At 41.3% G+C, this 22,838-nt stretch overlaps 2 protein-coding genes across 2 annotated transcripts; one reads left to right on the top strand and one right to left on the bottom strand.

Annotated features, from left to right (window-relative positions):
• Positions 1-18,641: 18,641 nt before the first annotated feature.
• On the bottom strand, positions 18,642-19,718 carry LOC126875715 (uncharacterized). Its single transcript, XM_050638605.1, has 2 exons — positions 19,666-19,718; positions 18,642-19,116 (listed from the first exon to the last, which is right to left on the bottom strand). Exons 1-2 carry the CDS (start codon positions 19,669-19,671, stop codon positions 18,745-18,747), a joined length of 378 nt encoding a protein of 125 aa, XP_050494562.1. The 5' UTR covers positions 19,672-19,718; the 3' UTR covers positions 18,642-18,744.
• Positions 19,719-21,654: 1,936 nt separating this feature from the next.
• LOC126875706 (uncharacterized) lies at positions 21,655-22,304 on the top strand. The gene is made up of 2 exons (XM_050638596.1): positions 21,655-21,712; positions 21,956-22,304. Exons 1-2 carry the CDS (start codon positions 21,669-21,671, stop codon positions 22,302-22,304), a joined length of 393 nt encoding a protein of 130 aa, XP_050494553.1. The 5' UTR covers positions 21,655-21,668.
• The last annotated feature ends 534 nt before the right edge of the window (positions 22,305-22,838 follow it).

The raw sequence follows: 22,838 nt of genomic DNA, 5'->3' as shown, positions 1-22,838 counted from the left end.
GGGATTCACAGTATTATAAAGTATATATTTCCAAGCACTTAGTTACAAAAGATTTGCGTGAAGAATGCGACTCTCGCGCTATGTGCAGACTGCCGCGTTAGGCGTTAGTTGGTAGACCGTCGCGTTAGGCGTTAGTTGGGAGACCGTCGCGTTAGGCGTTAGTTGGGAGACTGTCGCGTTAGGCGTTAGCTGGTAGACCGTTTGTCGCTCTTTTGTTTAATACGGAAGAAAGTTCGGTGTGGGTGTGCCCCTGTGCATAAAGAACGCGGATTCGTTGGTCCCACTTTCGTTAGGAAAAGTGAGGGTAACGAACCGCGGTGTCGATTGGTCATGCTGCACTACTGCTCGAAGGGATGAGTAGGGAGTCTTCTACCATCGTGGTGCGTAAATGACTGTGTGTATGAGAAAACCTAGCCTGTTTTATTACAGGACTATTCGGGTTTTCCTAATGGGTGCATACCCGCTTTCTCCGTGTTTTAAAGGCGACTAATAAACCCAAGGACACCTCTAAAACCGACTGTGTTTCGAGCATATTTTGGCTTGCAATTCTTCAAGACAATCGGATTGAAGACATATGGCGAAACAATGCAGGGAAATGAAAGTTATGGTGGGTCCTTAGGTTTATTGAGGGTCGAAGTGCCGTTACGCAGGTCGGTTGTTGTCCGGTCGCGCGGGCTGGCGAGCAGATGCTTTAGGCGTCGTAACATTCCTAAATTCCAATTAATAAGTAAAAACCGGAACGACCAAAATTCCCTGGACCGCGTAATCCGCATGAAAATACAAATTCAGCGTCGAATTCGAAGAGATAGATGAAAGAGGGATTCGATGGTAGAGCAAATCGGACGAACGGTTTGTAACACGAGACATTAATAAAGTTGGTGGAGCCGCGGAAAGCGGATGGAAATGGAAATTTTCCGATTTTAATATCGGCGAATGCATCGGGACGCGAGAAGAAAGATCAAAAGGTTGACTGTTGATTAATTTGAGCGGCACGCGAGCCACGAGCCCCGAGCCCCGAGCGTCGCGATGCTCGCGTGCGCCGAAGCTACTGCGATCGAGCGAGCGTCGTAACCTCGGTAAATAACCCGTCGTATAATATTACGTACACTGATCAACGATTCGGAAAGGGAGTTTCGCTAACCGGGGCATCGCCCCACCGTCGTGCGAAAATAAACTAATTAGCCTTTGGGGACGTCGAGGCATGCCCCTCGACGCCCCAGCGGATTTCAAGTCGTCGATTTTACAGCTAGCTGCTGTTACGTTCGAACCGTTTGTAAACCAGTGACGCGCAATTTGGGATAGCGATTGCGATCGAAATCCGACCCCTCTCGAGAATCCTACGGAAAGAGAATTTCTTTCGCAGTGGTTGGTCTGGCCGATCCAAGTTTCGGCGCGCGTTGTCGCGATGCCTAATCGCTGCGTTGCCGATCGTCGTTGCCATTGGAACGCGCGGCGAGCGAACAGCCGTGAGTTTGCTCTGTACACTCAAGGCCTGAACTTAAAGGCTTAACGACCTGTTTGCCGTTGCAGCTCGGCAGAAACGAATCTTCGGCGTTCGCCCGAGCTAAACCAGCGAATATTCGAGCGGCCTGCCTCGGAACGGTCGCTGAATTTCTGCTGAAAAATTAATCAACGCGGAACGTAGATCGCCAGTGATAAACACGTGAAAAACCATGCGCTGATGATGGGGGGGGGGGGGGGTGGAAAGAACGGCAACGGCAACGTTGTTGCCAAACGAATGTAATGGACGGGCAAATACGCGTTTGTTTGCAAGTACCCTACGGCGAGCAAATAACGTTACGCGAAATACGCGGCCCGGTTTCATCCTGTGTCGTCCTTTTATACACACGCGTGAAAAATTTCGCGGAAATTCGCACTGGCGACGCAGAATCGGTGCGCGGAAGAAATCTGGCCGACTCCTGTTAATAAATTTATTTCTTACAAAATTTACCCGTGGACCGCGCTATCCAGCCGCCCGTGTTTCCATCTCTTCGCCAGCAATTTGGCAACATAGTTTACGAAAAGTTACGGGCGCCGACTGGAGAGAACGGCGAGACCGGTTTTTCTAAAATAAAACGATCCTGCGAAATAGACGCGGCGAGTGCCACGGTCAGTCTTGGAAACTCGAGTCTCCGCGAAAACTCCTTCCGCTTCTGGCTATACGTACAACTATATCAACGCGCGCCTTGCAACGCGTCTCGTGCCGTTTTTCTTCTATTCTGCTTGCACGTTTCTCAAAGAGAATACCTAATACCAAGGTGGCCTTCGCTTTACGCGTCTGTGCGATTCCCGCGATGGAAAAAACGTCGCGCTGTTCAGCAAACCAGCGTGCAAGCAACGACAATACGTATACGACGTTGCATAAATCAACGAATGTTCGCGTATAGAAACTTGTAAAAAAAATCCACTGTCGAAAAATAGAAAAATTCGTACTCGTGCAAAGATCAGCGGGAAACGAAACGATTTTCGACTCGTAACCAAGCGTTATAGTCATAGGAATGTAACGAAACGGCGCGCAAACAACCGACGCGAAACCATCGTGACGCAAAAGCATTTCGCGACAGGGAGCGCGGGTCCGACCGTAGCGAAAAACCAGCAGCCAGCCCGCTGTCGTTTCACCCAATGGGGGATTGTATCGATATGTCGAGGCAGCGTCGCTGAAACCTGCTGGTGGCAGAGAGCCAACGATAAGGGCCGCCATCTATCGACCGTAAGAGCCTCCTTTTGTATTAACGACGCTGTTCCGACTGTAATTGAGAGCCTCTGTACTCCGGCCCAACGTCGCCAGGTTATTAAATCCCGGGATATAAATGAGTTAATATTATCCACGCGCCGCTAGCTCGCACTCTTTTCTTCGCCAGAGAAATGGATTTTCCGCTAAACTTAAATTGCTTAGCGATCGCCGGATGTGAAAGTTTTATCGAGTTCGTCGATAAAGAGCTTTCGCGTACAACCGACCCGATCAACGTACCATCGACACGCGACAACTGCCAACGATTTACGACGGTTACGATGGTATTACCTTTTCTTCACGATACTTTTCTTTTTCTTTCTCTTCTTCCGCCGTATTTGAGTTGATCACTATGGTTGGTCGCTTTACGTCATCGTGTACGAGGGACACGCCGAATAAAGTTTGTGGAAAATCATTACTCCACGGATCCTTTTCATCGAGTGTTCCAAGATAGCCGTTAGTGGAATTTTCGACCTCGTTTAAGACCCATCAACGAGCTGAAATCTGCTCGCCAACTTTACTCGGAATTCAATGCTTTTCAATTACAAAGATTTTCCGGTTAACCGTTCCTTAATTAAACATGTAACTATACCGAAACGTTTAAATTACCTTTTGAACCTGGTATACAGGTCAAAGCTACTCCAGTTTACTCTGCTTTTTTCAGAACGTCCCTTTCAATTTCGCTGCGCGGAACGTCGGGAAAGGAACTCGAATACGAACGACTATTTCTTTTCTTGCCCCTCGATATCCGCACTACGCACGCGTTCGTTACGCGTTCGCGACCGTTGCCACGTATGTCTTCTTCCAAATATTCGACGGAAGGATGTAGGAAGCATGTCGGCCTTACACTTTTATGATATGGCGCTTTGTATCGCGAAGCCATCGAAAACAGTTCCGTCGTCGAGTCCCGCCACGAATATATGGGCGGTGTAAAGCAGACCAGTAAACAGCTACATACCGTTTTATACGAAAGTCCCAAAAATGGTGGCGAAAATTACTTTTTTGCGGATTGGAAATATCAACAATAAATTCTTACTTATTATATAACGCAAACCAGAAGAAAAAGAATAAAAACAAAATAACGCATTTGCAATTCGTACGTCGCTTGATGGGTCAATTAATTGGGCATTTTCGTGACGCCGACCTCAAGAATACTTCATCAACTTCTGGAACAGCAGAAAGACTAAACGGCCTTTTACATGTCATTCGGCGAGATGACACAGAAGGAAGTAAAGATCGTGTGGTATGTTGTAATCGGAAAATCAAAGGTAGAAGAAGAGAATCGATGTACTATTATGCCACTCGTTTGGTTAAACCGGCCCTGCATACACGCAATTGCTTCGAAAAATACCACACCGTGCAAGTATATGAAAGGAGTCATAAACGTAGCAAAAGTAAGTATCTTTTCCTGGATTTTGACAAAAGAATTCTGTTATATTCAAACAAAGTCCTAGTTTTTATTACGCAAATGTTTTTTCGCATAGAATTAACACCAATGAATAAACGGATAACAGAAGAATTAAACGAAGTGGAACTAGTACAGTGCATAAAAGTACTATTGAAATCAAGCGAAAACATGAAAAGATCGAATTCCGTACCCGGATTACCTATAGAAATCATGTCTATAGAAATCATCTAAAGCACAAAAGATAAAAGCAAGAAAAAGGATAGTAACACGGGGAACCAATCATCCTACAAAGAATTAGTACATTAAAATAAAAGATCAAACGCAACGGTGAAAAATTACTAGCGTTGCTGGAGAAGAAAAAGAAGAGCAGAATAAAAGAGGAACAAAGAGAGTGAATACGAAATTAGAAAAGCTTTCCACAACTTCATAAGAAACTACTGGAAATGTAGAATGGAAAACATATCCAAATAAAAACCCAAAGAACTTTCACCATCGATTAACTGCGTCTTCCGCCCAAAAAACCACAACATAAGTGATATACTCTGACACAACCAGAACGGATACAAATAGGAATTCATGAAAGCCGACATGTACCGTCACACAATTCGACGAAGACAATAATATAATCATTATCGATAACCATGAGATACTAAACATACTAACATAGAGAAATAACATTTATTGTCTGGATGGTTATAAAGTATAAGGAGAAAGCTTAGGATATTGGCAAAGACGACTGAATTCCAACTGAAACATTCAGCATATACCGAATGGGAAAAACGGTCAGAGTCTACTTGGGGGTACGTGACTGCTGGGCCGCATGGGCACGCTCCGCGTTACATAGACGAAACCTTGAGTATCTCCAAATAAAGGGCCTAAAAAGGCTAATTTGGGAAGTCATAAATTAATCGTCTATACTAAGAGCACGCATTGAAACAGTCCACACACAAAATAGCCACATAAGAATATATCAGCATAACTAAGTTGACTGTTACGTCGCGTAACACTCTACCTAGCCGAGGCCACACACCGAAGGCAATATGGCAACCAGATGTCTTCGGATACTCGCAGCGTATCCTCCATAGTTTCAAGGACCTTCCATAAATTTCACAGATTTCCTAGAAAAGGTCCTTCAAACGAAACAAACATCTGGTTCGGAGGAATTTCTAGAGACTATTGTCTACCACGGCGAAAAAGGGAAAGGTAGTATTTGTCACGTACGCTGCAACTTTCCTCCCACTAACCACTTTCTCTCGAGGGCGGTTAAGACCCTGCGTCTAACCAATTAAAAACGAAGCCTATTCCCTCACTCTCCTAACACAAATCGTCACGAACAAATCCGATGGTCCCGTGCGCTAGACACACCCGATCCTTAGCTTTCCTCCGAGACAGCATCGTCTACCAAGAGTACTGATTTTACATCCTTCGAACGGTCAACATCCTTCCACCCGGTATACACACCCGTAGATCAGTCACTCATCTCGTACATACGCATCAGCGTAACTATCCTCGTTATAAGTTGTGGAATAAACGGTGAAATATAACTTACTACTGTGTCATATTCATTCAACCACCTCTGTTATCCTAACCGAAACAGGGGAACGACTACTTCGCGGCGTCGATTCACCGAATCGTAGCGAGAATTTACGCCTCTCGCTGACGCGTTTTCCTCGCGACCGCGTCTCTCCGCGAACGGTCGTAACATTGACAATCCAGATTTAATTCTATCTGACATTTCCACAAATTAAAATAAGTTAGATCTAACCTTCAAAAATGAACAATAAAAAAAATTATCGAATTTGGTAACATTGATTTAAAAGAACCTACCTAACTATATTTACGCACCTTTCACACATCTACTCCTGCAGCATAATATTTAACAATTGCCTAAATGCCAATTATTTCTCCATTCTGGAAAACAAGAAAGGCAGTAGCATTAAAAAAAGAAGGAAAAGCAACAGTGATTCTGTCAGCTATACCGATGAATTAGACTCTTACTCAACATTTATAAAGTATCCGAATCTATGATAAATAACACTATATACATTGAAAATAACCTAATTCCGGGCACCCAATTTGGCTTCAAATTTAAACATTCAACGATACATGCAATTACAAAATTCATCATATATCTCTTGGGCAAGAGACGAGAGTGATTGCGTCGAAGCGGTGTTCATAGATTTAGAGAGGGCATTCAACACATTCTGGCTGAATTTCTTTCCTTAAGCTCGAAAAAGAGAGCTTCCACACCACGTAATAAAAATAATTTGGAAATCACAAATTAATATAAGCGAATTCAAAACAATTCTATTCGGGCCGTACATTTCCAAAATATCAGATGCAAAAAGCAATTCCGCCTACACGATATCTACGATACAATAGCAACATATCCATTCCTCACAAAAAAGTCGTTTGCTATTTAGATATACATTCGGATTTCAAATCGAACAAACACACGAATCTACTGCAAACAACTAAATAATAAAGTAAAAATATTCTGCTGCAAACTTCTAATAAAGCTGATCCTGATGTACGGTTGCCCGATTTGATTTAAACAGAAAAGCCAAATTGGTTCAAATGTAAGTGTCTGAGATCATACTCAATACATATTTAACCATTATATACCATTTATAGGTTTTAGATATTTTTTGTACAGTAATATCGAATAACAAAACTAGTTACTTCAGCAAACGCTCATACCACATTGAGTACACTCGTTCTCGCATTCTTCTCCTGAAGAAAGGAAAAACAATATTGTAGAAAAGTACCACTTTTGTAGCGACTTAAATTCAATCATTAACTGAAATGTTAAAAATGTAAATCCGACACAAAATATTGTATGGCTACGTCATACCGTCGCGTAACGGTACTTTTGCCAAAACCACATTCCAACTGAAATTCTTTCTTTATTAAGAATATATACGTGTAATATGTATTTTCTCGGGCAATAAATGTTATATATATGTCGGGTTCACATTATGACTAGGGTTAGGGGCGTGAAACGAATCTTCATTTGGATTAGACATTTTTGTTATGCAATATTTACTACTGCAAATAGGATTATTACAGCATTTGACAAGTAACCGTGGTAATTAGATACTCGAGAAGCCAATGACAATGATCCTAGGTTCAATAACGAATCCGCGGTCAGCGGGATAACAAAATGCCCTTTTTTTTCAAAGTCCAAGTTCTACTCAACTTGCTTGTCTACGGTACAAGTATTACTAAACTAACTATTTGTTAAAAAGTAGAATATTCACCGAGCGTAAAGACGCTATGTAACTCGCTGATGTGACCTCACGAGAGAATAACTTTCCGTCGTGATGATGCTGCAGAGGAAATCTATGATGGGGTGTGTCGCAGAACATGAGATCATCGGATTCGCGGAGAGATGCCTTCGTCCGGAAAGTGAGGGAAAGTGACGTTGAGAGAAAGTTGCTAGCAGGAAACGTCGTTCGTGAGAAACATAGATTTCCCCTATCTTTTCGTAGTTGGGACAAAGACTGTTTGTCTGTTTGAAGGACCTTAGTTAACTAAATCTTGAGATTTATAACGGGTCCTCAGGCTAGCTGAACATGTACTGTGGAGATGAAGAGGGTCTGCATGTCGTGATCCACGAACAGCAACTGTTGGAATGTTTACTGTCGAGTGCCACTACAACTATTTTTTTTTTTTTGTTGAGGTTATTTGATGTATAAACAGAGAAAGTCGTGGATAAATTGTAAGGTAGATAATATATTTTCATACAGAAGTGTAATTATAAGTAAGAATACAATTTGAACTGGTCCAAATCCGCACGCTAGCAGTGTTACCCTATAACTGAAAACCCCGAAGCCAACGTCGCCTGTCTACTGTTTAAGGTCTGCCTTCGTCGCTGTCTTTTGTCTATACGCTCTCGATGGTTTCAGTACTTGAGAAAACTAAAAAGACCAGATGTAGAGTTTTCTTAGAAGTAATGACCACTTCAACACTTTTTGACGAGAGCTACACTATTACTCCATACCTTTGTTAGACAAAACGTTGATTCCTTGACCGCGGCTACGTTCGGCGACTGATTGTCGCCTCGAGCCGAAGCTCATTGTCACATATCTCGAGCAAATACAATCGGATTGAATGACGATAATTGCTTAATTACGGCTATGGTAGAATCTAGGTTACAGTGTTAAGGGATTTTCCCAAAGTTCCAAAGGGAAGGTTCCGGTGTCCTTTCATCTCCGACATATAGAAATATAAATAACACTCGTTCTCGTCCATTTACGGAAGTCAAGCAGCGCTATGGATAGTACTTAGATAGTTTACACCAAATAATAGCCATAATTTAGAACATGTTACGTAACAAACAATTTTACGTAACAGGCAGAACAGTTTAAACAAAGTATCTAAAATCAAAGACCACCCATAACAAGAAGCCGTGAACTCCCCTATTTTATTTAATTTATCGCGATGTAAATTGTAGCGCAAATAGCGATAAAAATAATGAAGCAATAACATTCGCAGATGACCTACTAATATGCGCGAGAGACAATAAAGCTTTAAAATCCAAAAGCCATCTACAACAAATATTGGACATAATGTATGGCTATTTATGGACAGTAGAAATTAATATAAACAAGTAAAAGAATTTTATTCTAGCTGTACATCTCCGAAATATCAGGGACAAACTACGATGTACGCAGCTATGTCAAGAAATTTCGTTTATACGACAGCAACAATAACAACCAACCATTGTTTCCTGCAATGGAAACACGAATTGAAGCCTAAATTGAAAAACACGATTTCAAACTACTTGCCCAGGCTGTTGTTTTAGAATCATCTCGTTATCAGTCCAACAATTGCAGAACAATCACTGAGTAGACGTAAATGAAATTGATAAATAACGAATTCTTTGCAATAATAATACTTAATGAACAAAATGGAGACATTTTGCAAATGGGTCCAGTCAATGGACTACTCTTAAAAGATGCAAAAGGTTTCATCTCGATAGCTCGATCCAATCCAGAATAACTGATGAATTTGTATACATAAAAATTGGATTTTTGTAAAAAAAAAAAAAATAGTTTACAAAAAAGAAATGGAAAAATATTTTATATCTGAACCAACGGAAAATTATGTCTTACAAGGAGCAAAAAGTGTCATTCCGATTGATCAAGCCGTTTCCGAAAAATCGGTAAACATAACAAAAAGATAAATATACATGTCGAATTGAGACATTTTCCACCTTTTCCAATGTCGATGTCATGAAATGTAAACCTTTTTTCGCATTTCTAGCAACAACTTCTAAGTCAGTACTGTGTACTAAAATAGCACCTAATATATTTGATAATATAATTGATTAGTTTCAATTCCATTCTTTTTAAACAAAAAATGCTATTGGTTATTTCCAATTACTGAGTAAATCGCTTGTCATGAAAAACTGCGCACTACTTGTTTTCCTGCAAAATTCGAAATCCTCAAAACCTTCAATAATTTGTTCATTTCAGTGGAAACTAAAATATCTCTTTATTGACATTTTTTCGTATAGAAGAACACAGTTCCCGTCAAAATCATTTTTTCGCTACTTTAATTCTTAATGAATCAAACAAATTTCGACATGTACCTAACCAAGTATTAATTACACCGAATCAATGAATGATTATGCCAGGACTTGAAATATTAAACTTGCGAGTATCACGAATTTCTACTCAGAGAAGGTGAAACGTAATATGGCGTTAGAAAAACACTATTCGTCTGCCAGGAAGAGATAACTGCATCGGTATAAACATTAAACTGAAACCACAGATTCTACACGCGTTTGCCTTTTTCAGGCATACATCACTAATGTTACCTGAAGATAAATTCTCGCCTACGCTTTCTAATGCTTTACGCTTCACTCACTCTCTCGTTGTCATTACTTGAATACAAACACAGAATAGTATTCTTCCCTAATCTTTCAGAAGAACAAAAATGATTTTTAATAGCGATACGTTACAATTTATAATCGTACGTCTATTACAACCTGTTGTTTTTATTTTAAAACAAACAGAAATACATACCTTATCCAAACATCAACGATATTTTATCAACAAGTGACGGTTATTATATCAACTGAAATTTTGTGGTATATTTACTTAACACGCAAAATAACAAGTCATCTGGTGGCACCAATTGATATCTACTTTTATTTTATGCATTTCATAGTAAAAGATCATTCGCATTTATATATTAACCCAAATATAATATAATCTTAAACCTAAATTTACTAATTGTGGATATTTATTGACAGATGGTAATTTAAAAATTCATATCCATACTCCTTCCTATTTTGCACATTTTTTTGTTTTGAGAGGAGAGGAGAATGCAGTTACGCATAACTAGGTACGTTAGCGCGCGCCTGGATTATGCGGGACTTGGCAAGATGATAGCACCTCTACCCACCAAAAAACCCCTCCTCTGTCTCTCTCCTCTGTCGGTACAAGAACCAACCCTGGAACCACCTCTCGGCATTACTTCAGGGTTGGTCTTCTTACTGAGTGTACCTCTCATCTTATTATGATCTTCTTCTAGTTAATCCTCTCCTTCTTCTCTCCATGTTCCTCTCCTTATCTTGTCTATCTGATTGAGCTATCATTTTCTTTCGGCAAAGCCCTTGGAATCTAGCCCAGTTCTCCTCGCTATTGACGACCACGTCGATTACGTTATTGGTTGCCAGTATTTCGCCTACGTAATTATCCAACAATGTACTTCCATTGTCCCATCTGGGGCAATTGAACAACGCATGCTCTGCATCTTCACCTTCGACATCACAATCCCAGCATCTTGGGTGTGTCTCTTTCCTAATCGTTCTCTATTAAAAATGCAGGCGTCGTCAATCAGCTTTCTGGTCCAATTATCTTCTCTGCAATAGAGCTACTCTTCCCTTCATCTTTTATTCGATCACTATCGACATCTTCGGAATGTTATTGTTTTTCCGTATTGCTAGGGCTTTGACACATATCGGTGTGGCATAAAGCACCACCGACTCCCGCACTCCGTAATAGTTTCCTAACTGAGTCGGTGGGCCCATTGACGTTCGGCAACGATGTCCTTGTCACAGACGAAATTCGAGCAACTGTATATAACAAACCGAAATTCCGAACGCTTTATCGCGTGTGACCGTCCGGTCAGCACCCGTTCTCAGCCGCCTGAGTGGCATTCGATCACTTCAGCCGTTCTCCGAATTTTACACTAAGTATAAACAAAACCTTCTCCCACTCCAACGATTGGAAGAATATAAATGCTCCCTTCAAAATCATTCAGTCAGTCTAATAAAAAAATTCTTAACTAATCCAAGTATCGAAAGTGTATCATCGCGAACCGAAAAAATTGTATAAATTGAGTAAAAAATAAAAAGAACTTAATCTCCTTTTCGGAAATTAACAAGTTCCTTATTTTTACCTTAATTTTACACGACATTTTTGGCGATCCGTGCCAGGATCTATTCACTTCAGTGCAAACGAAATTACGATTTCGGCGTACGCGCATCATTGAAGATCGAAGGATCAACGGACCCAGTGCGAATCTTTGCTACTACGAAGGCCTGCAGCAACTTTCAACGTTCCACTACGATGAAACTAGACGAGAGGACTACGGTCAGCGCAGAGCAACCCTACGAATAAGATTCGGAATCTAGAACCAACCAGAGAGGAAACATCCCTGAGACTCCTCAACGGTCATAGCTACTACGGTAAGCTGAAAATCTGGATTCATTTTCACGATACCGTGTGAGAAAACCCAGTTTCTCAAGCGCTTCGAGTCCAAATAGCAACAGTAGTTCAGACTCAATAAGCTCAATTAGAATCATGCCCACATCACGAAAAGACAAAGTCGAAACTATTGAAACCGTTTCTACAAACGGAGGTACGGACAATTCGATTCGTGCCATACTCGACGTGATACAAAAACAAATTGAAATTCTTGCGCAACGTGTAGAAGAGACACAACGGACGGCCGACAGTGAAAATAAGAAGCGTGCAGCGGAAATAGAACTATTAGGCAAAAATATCTCTAAAATAAAAATAGGACGCGACGCTACTACAGAACTAGGCTCCCTTATTACTATGGACGAATCTGTTGCCGCGAGAGATAGAACTTCCCCACCATGCGTTCCAATTCGAACAGAAGAAGGCAACCATCCCTCTTACGAAGACCGTCCACCGCAATTCGCCTCTCCGAGCTTACGGACCAAAGACGCGATAGTATGTATTCCGCAATTAAACGGTGAAGACAATATCGGAGTCGAAGAATTCATACGCGAAGTACGCGAATTACGAGCCATGTGTAGCGAACCCACGCTATTATTAAAAACGATCAAAATCGGGAAAATCGCGGGTAAAGCCGCAATGGCCATCTGCAATATACCGATATACGAATACGGACACCTGTACGATGCCCTAAGACGAAACGTAGCCACCCAAGACTCTGTTAGAGAACATCAAGACCAGCTACGCGAAACGAGACAGCGTCACGACGAAAGTGTGCAAAGTTATATCATCAGGTTCCGCAGAGCACTCAATAAGTTACAATACAGTATAACGAACGAATACCGTGACGAAATTACTAGACGAGCTATGAACGACAGGATTTTAAAAGACTCCGTGATCGATTTTATCCGAGGCCTGAAAGGCGAAATAGGACAATTACTACTCGCCAATCCACCATACAATATCCTTGAAGCCGAAAAGAAAGCCACCGACATCGAGCGATTCTTCGGGGAAGATCGAAATCGACGACCAAAACCAATAGAACGATTACGACTCCCTGAGCAGCAACGACTAACAACCAATAATCCTAATCCGATCACTAAAAAACCAACTCCAACACCCAATCCAATGCCAAGAAGCTTCCGACAAACCGAACAAATACCACTTGCCCAAAGGACACAATTAAAATGCTTCAAATGCAACCAGATCGGACATGTCTCCAGTCAATGTAAAAATTTTCGAACACCCAGCCAATTTCCGAGACCACCAGCAGTCCACAATCTCGAGACACACAAGGAAGAAATAGAGAAACCAACAGACCAGACCTACGAATTAACGCCACAACGGGAAGACTACCCACAGTACTTTTACGATCCGACGGACAGCGACATAAATTCCTCATTGACAGCGGAGCAGGAATTAATATACTCAAGCGAAGATGCGTATTACGACCAAGAATAACAAAAGAACGGAAATTCTCGATGGGACACTCTAAATTTGAAACCAACGAACACGCTTTGATAAAACTATTTGGCAAAACTCTAGAATTTTTTGTGGTAGAAGACAACTTTCCAATTATAGAAGACGGCATATTCGGTTTGCCAGCCCTATCTAAATTCAAATTTGAACTCTCGAATCATTATTGCAACAGGAAAACGACGTACCTCCAAAACAAGCAGTGTCAAAAACAGTCTACCTGGAAGGAAAACCGACAACGATATGCTTTATCAATTGTGGTGAGTGCCCAGCCAAAATGACTAATTTTATCGAAAATTCAAATACGTACGATCAAGTCTCCACGTTTAAAGATATAGTTAGACTTTCGCATATAGAGAAAACCCTCCGTGAACCAATCGAAAAGATATTGCTGTTCTACCTCGACGTATTCAATCTAGAGACCGACTTATTACCATGCACTAACCTTGCTAAACACACAATAACGTTAAAAGAAAATAAAATCATTAACACAAAATCTTACCGACCGCCTGAATGCCATAAAGAAGAAATCAAACGACAAATGGACGAAATGCTACAAAAGAACATTATAGAACCATCTGATTCTCCTTACAATTTACTAGTCTGGGTAGTACCAAAAAAGGCATACGCCTCAGGGAAACAGAAATGGCGAATTGCAATAGACTTCAGAAAAATAAACGAACTAACTGACCAGGACGCATATCCATTACCTGACATAGACGACATACTATCCCAACTAGGCAACGCAAAATTCTTCTCAGCCCTCGATTTATCCTCCGGATTCCACCAAATCCCAATGGACATAGACTCTAAAAAGTACGCAGCATTCTCCACACCACAAGGACACTATCATTACAATAGGATGCCATTCGGTTTAAAGAATACACCTGCAACATTTCAACGCATGATGGATACCGCGCTAAGAGGACTCATAAATAAACATTGCTTCGTATATTTAAACGACATTATAATATTCGGACAGTCGATTGAAGAGCACAATAGCAACCTCGCGATAGTATTGCAACGCCTACGCGAACTCGGACTCAAAATACAGCCGGACAAATGCGAATTTCTCAAACCAGAATTAGAATATCTTGGACATATAGTAACCGCCGAAGGTGTAAAGCCAAATCCCAAAAAATTAGAAGCCGTTAGCAATTTCAAACAGCCACGTAATCCCACAGACATCAAATCGTTCTTAGGACTAGCAGGTTATTACCGTAAGTTCATAAGAAACTTTTCTAAGATCGCGAAACCATTGACCGAACTTACAAGAAAGGAGACATCATTTCATTGGACAGATAAAACCCAGGAAGCATTCCAGACATTAAAAGACAAACTCTGTTCATCACCCGTACTAAAATTCCCAGACTTTGCGAAACCATTCACATTAACGACTGACGCCAGTAACGAAGGTATAGGTGCAATCTTATCACAGGACGGACATACATGTTGTTATATCTCGCGAACTCTAAACCCACCGGAACGAAATTATTCCACTACAGAAAAAGAACTTTTAGTAATAGTATGGGCCGTGAAACGCCTCCGACAATATCTGTTAGGACAGAAATTCCTCATCCGAACCGATCACCAAGCACTAAAATGGTTACAGAATTGCAAAGACCCCTCATCACGCTTGACGAGATGGCGACTAAAACTAGAAGAATACGAATACGACATAGAATACACGAAAGGAAAAGATAATACTGCAGCCGACGCACTATCTAGAATACATGTTCTGACCAGACGACTCGAAAATTTGAACATAGAACTCGATAAAAAATATCACGATTGGGAAAAATCTACCGACGCGTTACCCAAAATTCTCAAAATGACTCCGAACCGTAAATCTTTCTATCAATTATCCAAAACAGAGCTAGGAAATTACGACAGAATCGAATGGTTAACTAAATTAAACGAAATTATTCATATAAACGAAAAGATAGGTATAGGCGACGACAGTTTCACAGAGACCGAAAAGAACGCGATCAAACAAATTTTATTATTCCTGAACGACACTGTAAAAGAATTAAATTTTGCATGGGAACCAATTCAAACATATAGCGACGAAGAAATAGACGAATTATTGAAAGAAAATCACGATTTAGTAGGACACCCCGATATACAAAAGACATACGACCGCATTCGTGAACGGCACAGAGTACCAGATTTGATGAAACGCATACAATAACATATAGAATCATGCGACACCTGCCAAACATCTAACACTACACGTATCAGACCGCGCGAAGAACCTTGTATCACCGACACACCCCTCGAACCAAACGATAAAATTGCTATGGACTTATTAGGCCCACTGAAAAAGACGAAAAAAGGCAATCAGTACATTCTATCCATACATGACGAATTGACAAAATACTTAATACTCGTACCACTAAAAACTCAGCAAACGGAAACAATTTGGAACGCACTCTTGAATCATTACATTTACATCTTTTCCGCTCCAAAAAAGATATTAACTGACCGCGGACAGAATTTTATATCTAGTTTAATGCAACAGTACGAAGACGCGTTCAAAATCAAACATATCAAAACGACATCCTTCCACCCACAAAATAACGGATCGTTAGAACGGACACACGCAGTAATAACAGACATGTTAAAATCGATGCAGCGAAATTCGGATGAAGAATGGGACGATCAACTTAACTTTGTATGCCTTGCATATAACACAATGATACACGACTCTACTGGTTACACGCCATTCGAACTCACATTCGGACACCAAGCCAATCTTCCCTCCACAATATCCAAGAATCCCCAACGCACATACGCAGACGAAGTCACGTTCCGCAAAAAGGAATGGGACTCTAGACTCCGACACGCTCGCGAAACATTGATCAAAAGTAAACAGCGATATCAGCGCGATCAAAAACGTAAAATTATAAAACCTCAATCAGTTTTCAAAGAAGGAGACTCCGTTTTAATACATAACGATCATAAAAGGCATAAACTTGATGTGGAATGGTTAGGACCGTACACGATTGATAAGGTATGTACTCCATACTATCTGATTCAAGACAAAAAGATACACGGTAATCGTTTAAAACCTTACTTTCCAGGTCGACGCTCCTCTTTGCCGGAATAGTATCCGCGCAAATAAATATTACACCATTAGAAGGAAACTCTGTATTCGTAGAAAACATAGGAAAAGGATATTTATACAGCGACACTGCCAATGTAATAGTAGGATTAGACACTAGCGACATATACGAACAGATAAGCGCAATAGAATCATATAAATTAACAATAGACTCACGTGCAATCAGCAAACAATACGTCGAAGAGTTAGGCGGATTACAAAATCGCATCAATAACCTAAAACAACTCGCAAAACACTTGAAAGCGTTAACACATACCCGGAGCACACGAGGTCTGCTTAACATCATAGGTTCCGTATCGAAAAGTCTGTTCGGGACTCTCGACGATGATGATCTTACGCTCATAAACAAAAATATGGACGAACTATTCGATGATAATAATAAAATCAAGACCATAATAGCTAATTAAACAGCACTTATTAGAAAAATTGTAAACTCAGAAAACCTAAACCACTTAGAGAGATCATATAGTGATATATTAAAATTACAACAGCAGGCAAATATCGATAGATCTATGCTTAAGATAATCATGAAAGTCGGCACCGCGATGCAAACTTTACACTTCCAATTAGATGAAATAGTTAACGTCATGATATTAGGCAAACAAGGAATAATTAGTCCACAAATACTTGACCCCAATGAATTCATAGAAAATTACGCCAAGGCAATAGGTAGCCAGATGTACAACACCGCGATTTCTGCCAAAACCGAACATTTTCAATTCATACTCGACATCGGTGATCTTAAAATCTTCACAATAGATGACAAAATATTTTTCAAAATCATAGTACCTTTAGTCTCTAACACAGAATGGAACATATTACAAGTATATCCTATGCCGAGTAAAAGAAATGGAGTATTTTTGGCTCCAGTAGTCGAACATCAGATGTATTTAACTTCAGGTCTTTCATTTATAAACGCTGATATCGAGTATTTCAACAAACTTTGTAAGAATCGAGCCGGAACCACTATATGCAAACAAACACTACCAATCCATGACAGAAATTCAAGAACCGATTGTCGCAGCGAAATAATAAATTTCAAACCACACATTGAACATTGTCAAATAACTGTACTTAAGATTGAAGACATTAGCTTTATACCGCTCAAAACTAGCAACTGTTACATTGCGATACCAGCAAATCCGATAGAAATAGACACAATTTGCCAAACGAAACATACCTTACAAAAACTTGACAAGCCTTCCATCATAAGAGCTAACACTTCTTGCGATTTATTGTACAAAGACGAACACATGCGTATAGGCGAAACAAAAAACGAAGTCATATACGAAATCAAAACAAAAACCCTAGCGCTCAAAACAAACGATAGTTTCACTCATCTATTAGATAAACTCCAGCGAGCACCGAAAATAATAGATAATTTACAAGGCTATAAAACAACGATCGATAAAATAGGCGACGAGATAGAAACTCTTAATTTCGAACACAGAATTAAAAATATACAGTATTGGGGACTAACCACGCTCCAGATATTAGGGTACATAGCATTAGGCATACTAGGTATATATGGATTAAACAAAATAGGGGTATTCAAATGCATCAGGAAATGTATACCGAACAAATAATGTATCAATTTATTTTGCTGCCGAAATGAAACTGTAATCAACAGCCACAATGCGACAGCCCCACCAGTACCACTCACCCTGGGCTCAACACCCAACATCTATATTCCAACCAACACATACCACTCAGATGAAGAGGAGGAATCAGCTGTAATTTTCAAGCCACGTCAAGTCCGATTCCACAAAAGTCTTCTGAAGAAAACTTGAGGGATCAAGTTCAATCTAAGAAGGGGGGAATGTCACAGACGAAATTCGAGCAACTGTATATAACAAACCGAAATTCCGAACGCTTTATCGCGTGTGACCGTCCGGTCAGCACCCGTTCTCAGCCGCCTGAGTGGCATTCGATCACTTCAGCCGTTCTCCGAATTTTACACTAAGTATAAACAAAACCTTCTCCCACTCCAACGATTGGAAGAATATAAATGCTCCCTTCAAAATCATTCAGTCAGTCTAATAAAAAAATTCTTAACTAATCCAAGTATCGAAAGTGTATCATCGCGAACCGAAAAAATTGTATAAATTGAGTAAAAAATAAAAAGAACAATCTCCTTTTCGGAAATTAACAAGTTCCTTATTTTTACCTTAATTTTACACGACATCCTAATCGCTCCTATTAGGGTATCAACCATGACACACACCTTTCCTAGATGTAATGAGAATTTTCTATTATTGTCCTATTGCACCCCAAGATACCTAACCTTCTATTTAGTCATCAACAGGTACTTGCCCATATTGACGTCCTTGACCTTGTGATACGATTTCCGGTAAGTAGAATCACCTCCGTCTTGTCTTGAGCTAATTTCAATCCAGTTTCGGTACACCACCGATTCTTCTGCTACTTCAATATCGGGCCTACCACCAATCGTGGGACTCCTCTGAATTTTCCTACTAGGCTTAAAGGGATCACCTTCCTCGTCTCCCCTAGTCTTCGGTGCAACCGATATGGTGACGTTGTCACTTATTCTGATGTCCGACACTATCCTTGGGTTTTCAATACTAACCGCCAACCTCTTGCTATTCGCCTTTGCGCCAGTCGCTGTTACTGTACAAGGGGGTGCCTGGGGTTCCACCTCCTAGCCAAAACCGTTCGAATGTATCCAATCATAACCGAAAGAACTCGCCAAGTCGTCAACAAAAAGCCAGTATAATAGAAATAAAAAATATATAACGAATAAATAAATAAATAAGTATCTAAGAGCAAAACATAGTTATATCCTCATAATTAAATATTATCTTAGAAATTTCTACACAGCTACAATAAACTAAATCTATCAAGCTAAATTTATATAACGCTAAAATAAACTAAATATATCAAGCTAACGCCTGCGCTTCAATAAGAGGCCTGATGATACATACGCAGATCACCGCATGTATAAATAGATAATATAGTAATAAATAAATAAACAACCAGCTAACTAAATAAATAAATAAATGAATAATAACTAAATAACTAAATAATAAATAAACCAACATAACTAATAATAAATATTAATAATAAATAAGTAAATAAATAAATAATATCAAAACAAATAATACATAAATAATCAACCAATAGTTAAATAAATAAATAAATAAATAAACGAGTAAAGTAAATAAATAATATAAATAAGAAACGCATATACCTGCATTCCCCAACCCACACGACGCCGCGTAACTCAAATAAAGCCTCCACGTACGCAGCACCCGTCATACTTATTTATTCTTATTTATTCACCAAGGAAGTTTGACTCGAGTGGCGAAATAAATAAAATAAATAAAATAAACGATATATAACTAGAACTCTGGTCGACCCGACTTTATTTCTTCGTAATAGGAACTTAAGTCGAGCCGGCCGTACATACCCTAGTGTGCTGCCCGTAAGGTGGCGACGCCACACATCGACGCGACAAACCACCTCGCCTGCGCATCGTTCGGCACCACGCGTACGTCCTGCCACTACCATTACAATAATGGCGTCAAATCTATCCACGTGCGCGTCTCGATATTAAAGAAAATCGCGTATTTCTTGTATCTCACGTTGTCGCGCAATGCGAGTGCTACATCACATCCAGTAATACTCAATAACAATTCTTACCCGCTAGTATAAACTCTACGGCGAATACAATCCTCTCCACGCCACGCAGGTGCTCGCCGAGCCCCTGTTTGCCAGCAGGAGCCCGAGACCCGCTGCCCAATCGGTAAGCGTCCGTCCCCGAGAGTTGGTCCTGGGATTTCCCCATTGCATCGAGTGGGCATTGAAGTCCCAGAGGACGAGTACCTTGCGGGGGAGGCATCTCCCGACGCACTCGCCGACCCGTTCCAGGAAGTCCCTGTACGCAGCCAGGTCGATGTTGGGGGAGTCGTATACCGCTACCACCATTACTCCACTCCCGTATGGTCTGGAAGAGCAGATCTTGCGCCCTTCTCGACCTACAGAGATTGCATTGGAGGAGGCGCTTGAACTACTCGGTCACCTCTATGGCCTCCTCCCGACCATCTGCCGCTGCTGCTTTGGCGGTTCTCCCTGGTGTCCTTTCCGCAGCTGCTGGCTCGCGGATTGATCTCCTCCTCTTGACTTTCGGGGGGGGGGGGGGGGGGGACATTCCGCACCGCCCATCCTGTGATTGGCGGGCGTCCCGAGCGACTCGCACAGGGAGCACTTGGGAGCAGAGGCGGGACAGCCTCTGGCGCGGTGTCCGCTTCCGCCGCACCTGTAACACAGGTGCCCTCGATCCTTGCTGGACACGCATGTTGCGCGTACGTGCCCCACCTCCAGCACCTGAAGCACTGCAGGGGCCGCTTCGGGATGGCTCGAATCCTCGCGGTTGACCAGCCCAGGGCTATTTTCCCTGCCTGGGATACTTTCCGGGCTCCTGCCACCGGGCACTTGATCCAGGCAGACCCTAGGCCACCTCTGCCGCCGTTCTCGCCGACCTGAACCTCCGCGCAGCCGCATCCTGCCGCCGAGGCCAGTGCTTTCCGCAGCTCCTCCTTCTTGACCGAGATGTCTATCCCGGTATCTCGAAGCTCTGCCATCCAGGTAGGCGTGGCGACTCTCACCGCAGTTGCGTCTAGCGCCTCGGCCAGACGCGTCGCCAGCAGCGTCGCCAGCAGCGTCGCCTTTTCCCTGTTCCTGTCTCCAGGGAATCTGATGATGATGGCGCCCGTCATCGCCTTCTTCATCCCCACCTGCTCCACGCCGAGCTCCGAGAGCGGGACCTCCGGCTGCCTCGAGGACGTCGGCGTACGACATCCATGCTCCCTCGTTCAGCGTCAGAGTCACCGCGGATGTTCGCGGTGCGCGAGGGAGCGTGACCGCCTTGGGTGCCTGCGACGGTCCTCTGCTTGTTGCGGCGGCGCTCGCTTTCGCCGCGCCTGTCGTCCTGGGCTGGGATTGCTGCTGGCGTATCCTCGTCGGCGGTGCCACGTTCGCCCCTTTCCTCGCTGTCTCTCCTCCAACGGCGACGGCTGTCTTCCTCTGATTTTTGTTCTTCCGTCTCTTCTTCCTCGCCTCTACCACTCTCCACTCCCCACCCTCCTGCTCCCTCGGGAGTGTAACGTCAATTCACATCAGAGACCAGGCCACACACCACGGATAGGATGGCACCCAGATGTCTGCATATCCTCCCTCAATAGTCTTAGAGTAATGTTGTCTCATCGAAATTTGTTACTTTTCATCCAAACTCTAAGGTAAATATATTAAATTAATATACACAATGTATCCGGTTGATCTCAGACCACACATATATTTCGAAATTTATTTTTTATTTATGCCAAATTTAAATATATATTATTCGTTTTATATGATTAACAAACCATTCCTTATTCAAGTCAACTATATAATATTTTCTCTATTGTTGTGCATCTTAACTCTTATCATTCTAGTTGAAATTATAAATATTCGATTCAATTGCATTTTGTTCATAATCGAAGTGCCCCAGGATCAATGGATATTCGACGTGGAGACCGAATACTAGTTTTCTTGCCATTATTTCACGGTTATGCGTTCGGAATGATGAATACGGCAATAAGTTGCGGTGCAGCTGTGTACATAATGGGAAATTTCGAGTTAGAAACGTTACTCAGTTCCGTAGAAAAATACAGAATTACGCATATACCATTGGTCCCTCCAGTTTTAGTTGGTCTTGCGAAGCATCCAATGGTGCCAAATTACGATTTCAGCAGCGTGAGAGAGATCGTTTCCGGTGCGGCACCGCTTCCGCCGGATGTAAGTTTTTCGTCCAAACTACCCAACGTAATACGTTATAACGTTATTCTATAAAACGTAATACGTTATAACGTTATACCATATAACGTAATACGTTATAACGTCATACCATAAAACATAATACGTTATTACGTTATTCTATCTAACGTAATACGTCATAAAGTTATGCTATATAACGTAATACGTTATTACGTTATACTATATAACGTAATACGTTATAACTTTATACTATAAAACGTCATACGTTATAAAGTTATACTATATAACGTAATACGTTATAATGCTACACTACCTAACGTAATTCGTTATAACGTTATACTATATAACGGAATACGTTATAACGTTATACTATATAACGTAATACGTCATTACGTTATTCTATATACCGTAATACGTTATAACGTTATACTACCTAACGTAACACGTTATAACGTTATACTATATAACGGAATACGTTATCACGTTATACTATATAACGTAATACGTTATAACGTTATACCATATATCGTAATACGTTATAACGTTATTCTGTGGAACGTCATACGTTATAACGTTACACTATATAATGTAATCCGGTAGAACGTTATA

Source organism: Bombus huntii, unplaced genomic scaffold, assembly GCF_024542735.1.
Source record: "Bombus huntii isolate Logan2020A unplaced genomic scaffold, iyBomHunt1.1 ctg00000052.1, whole genome shotgun sequence".
Classification (NCBI taxonomy): domain Eukaryota; kingdom Metazoa; phylum Arthropoda; class Insecta; order Hymenoptera; family Apidae; genus Bombus; species Bombus huntii.
The sequence above is the reverse complement of the archived record's forward strand: the minus strand, read 5'-3'. Positions and strand labels throughout refer to the sequence as shown.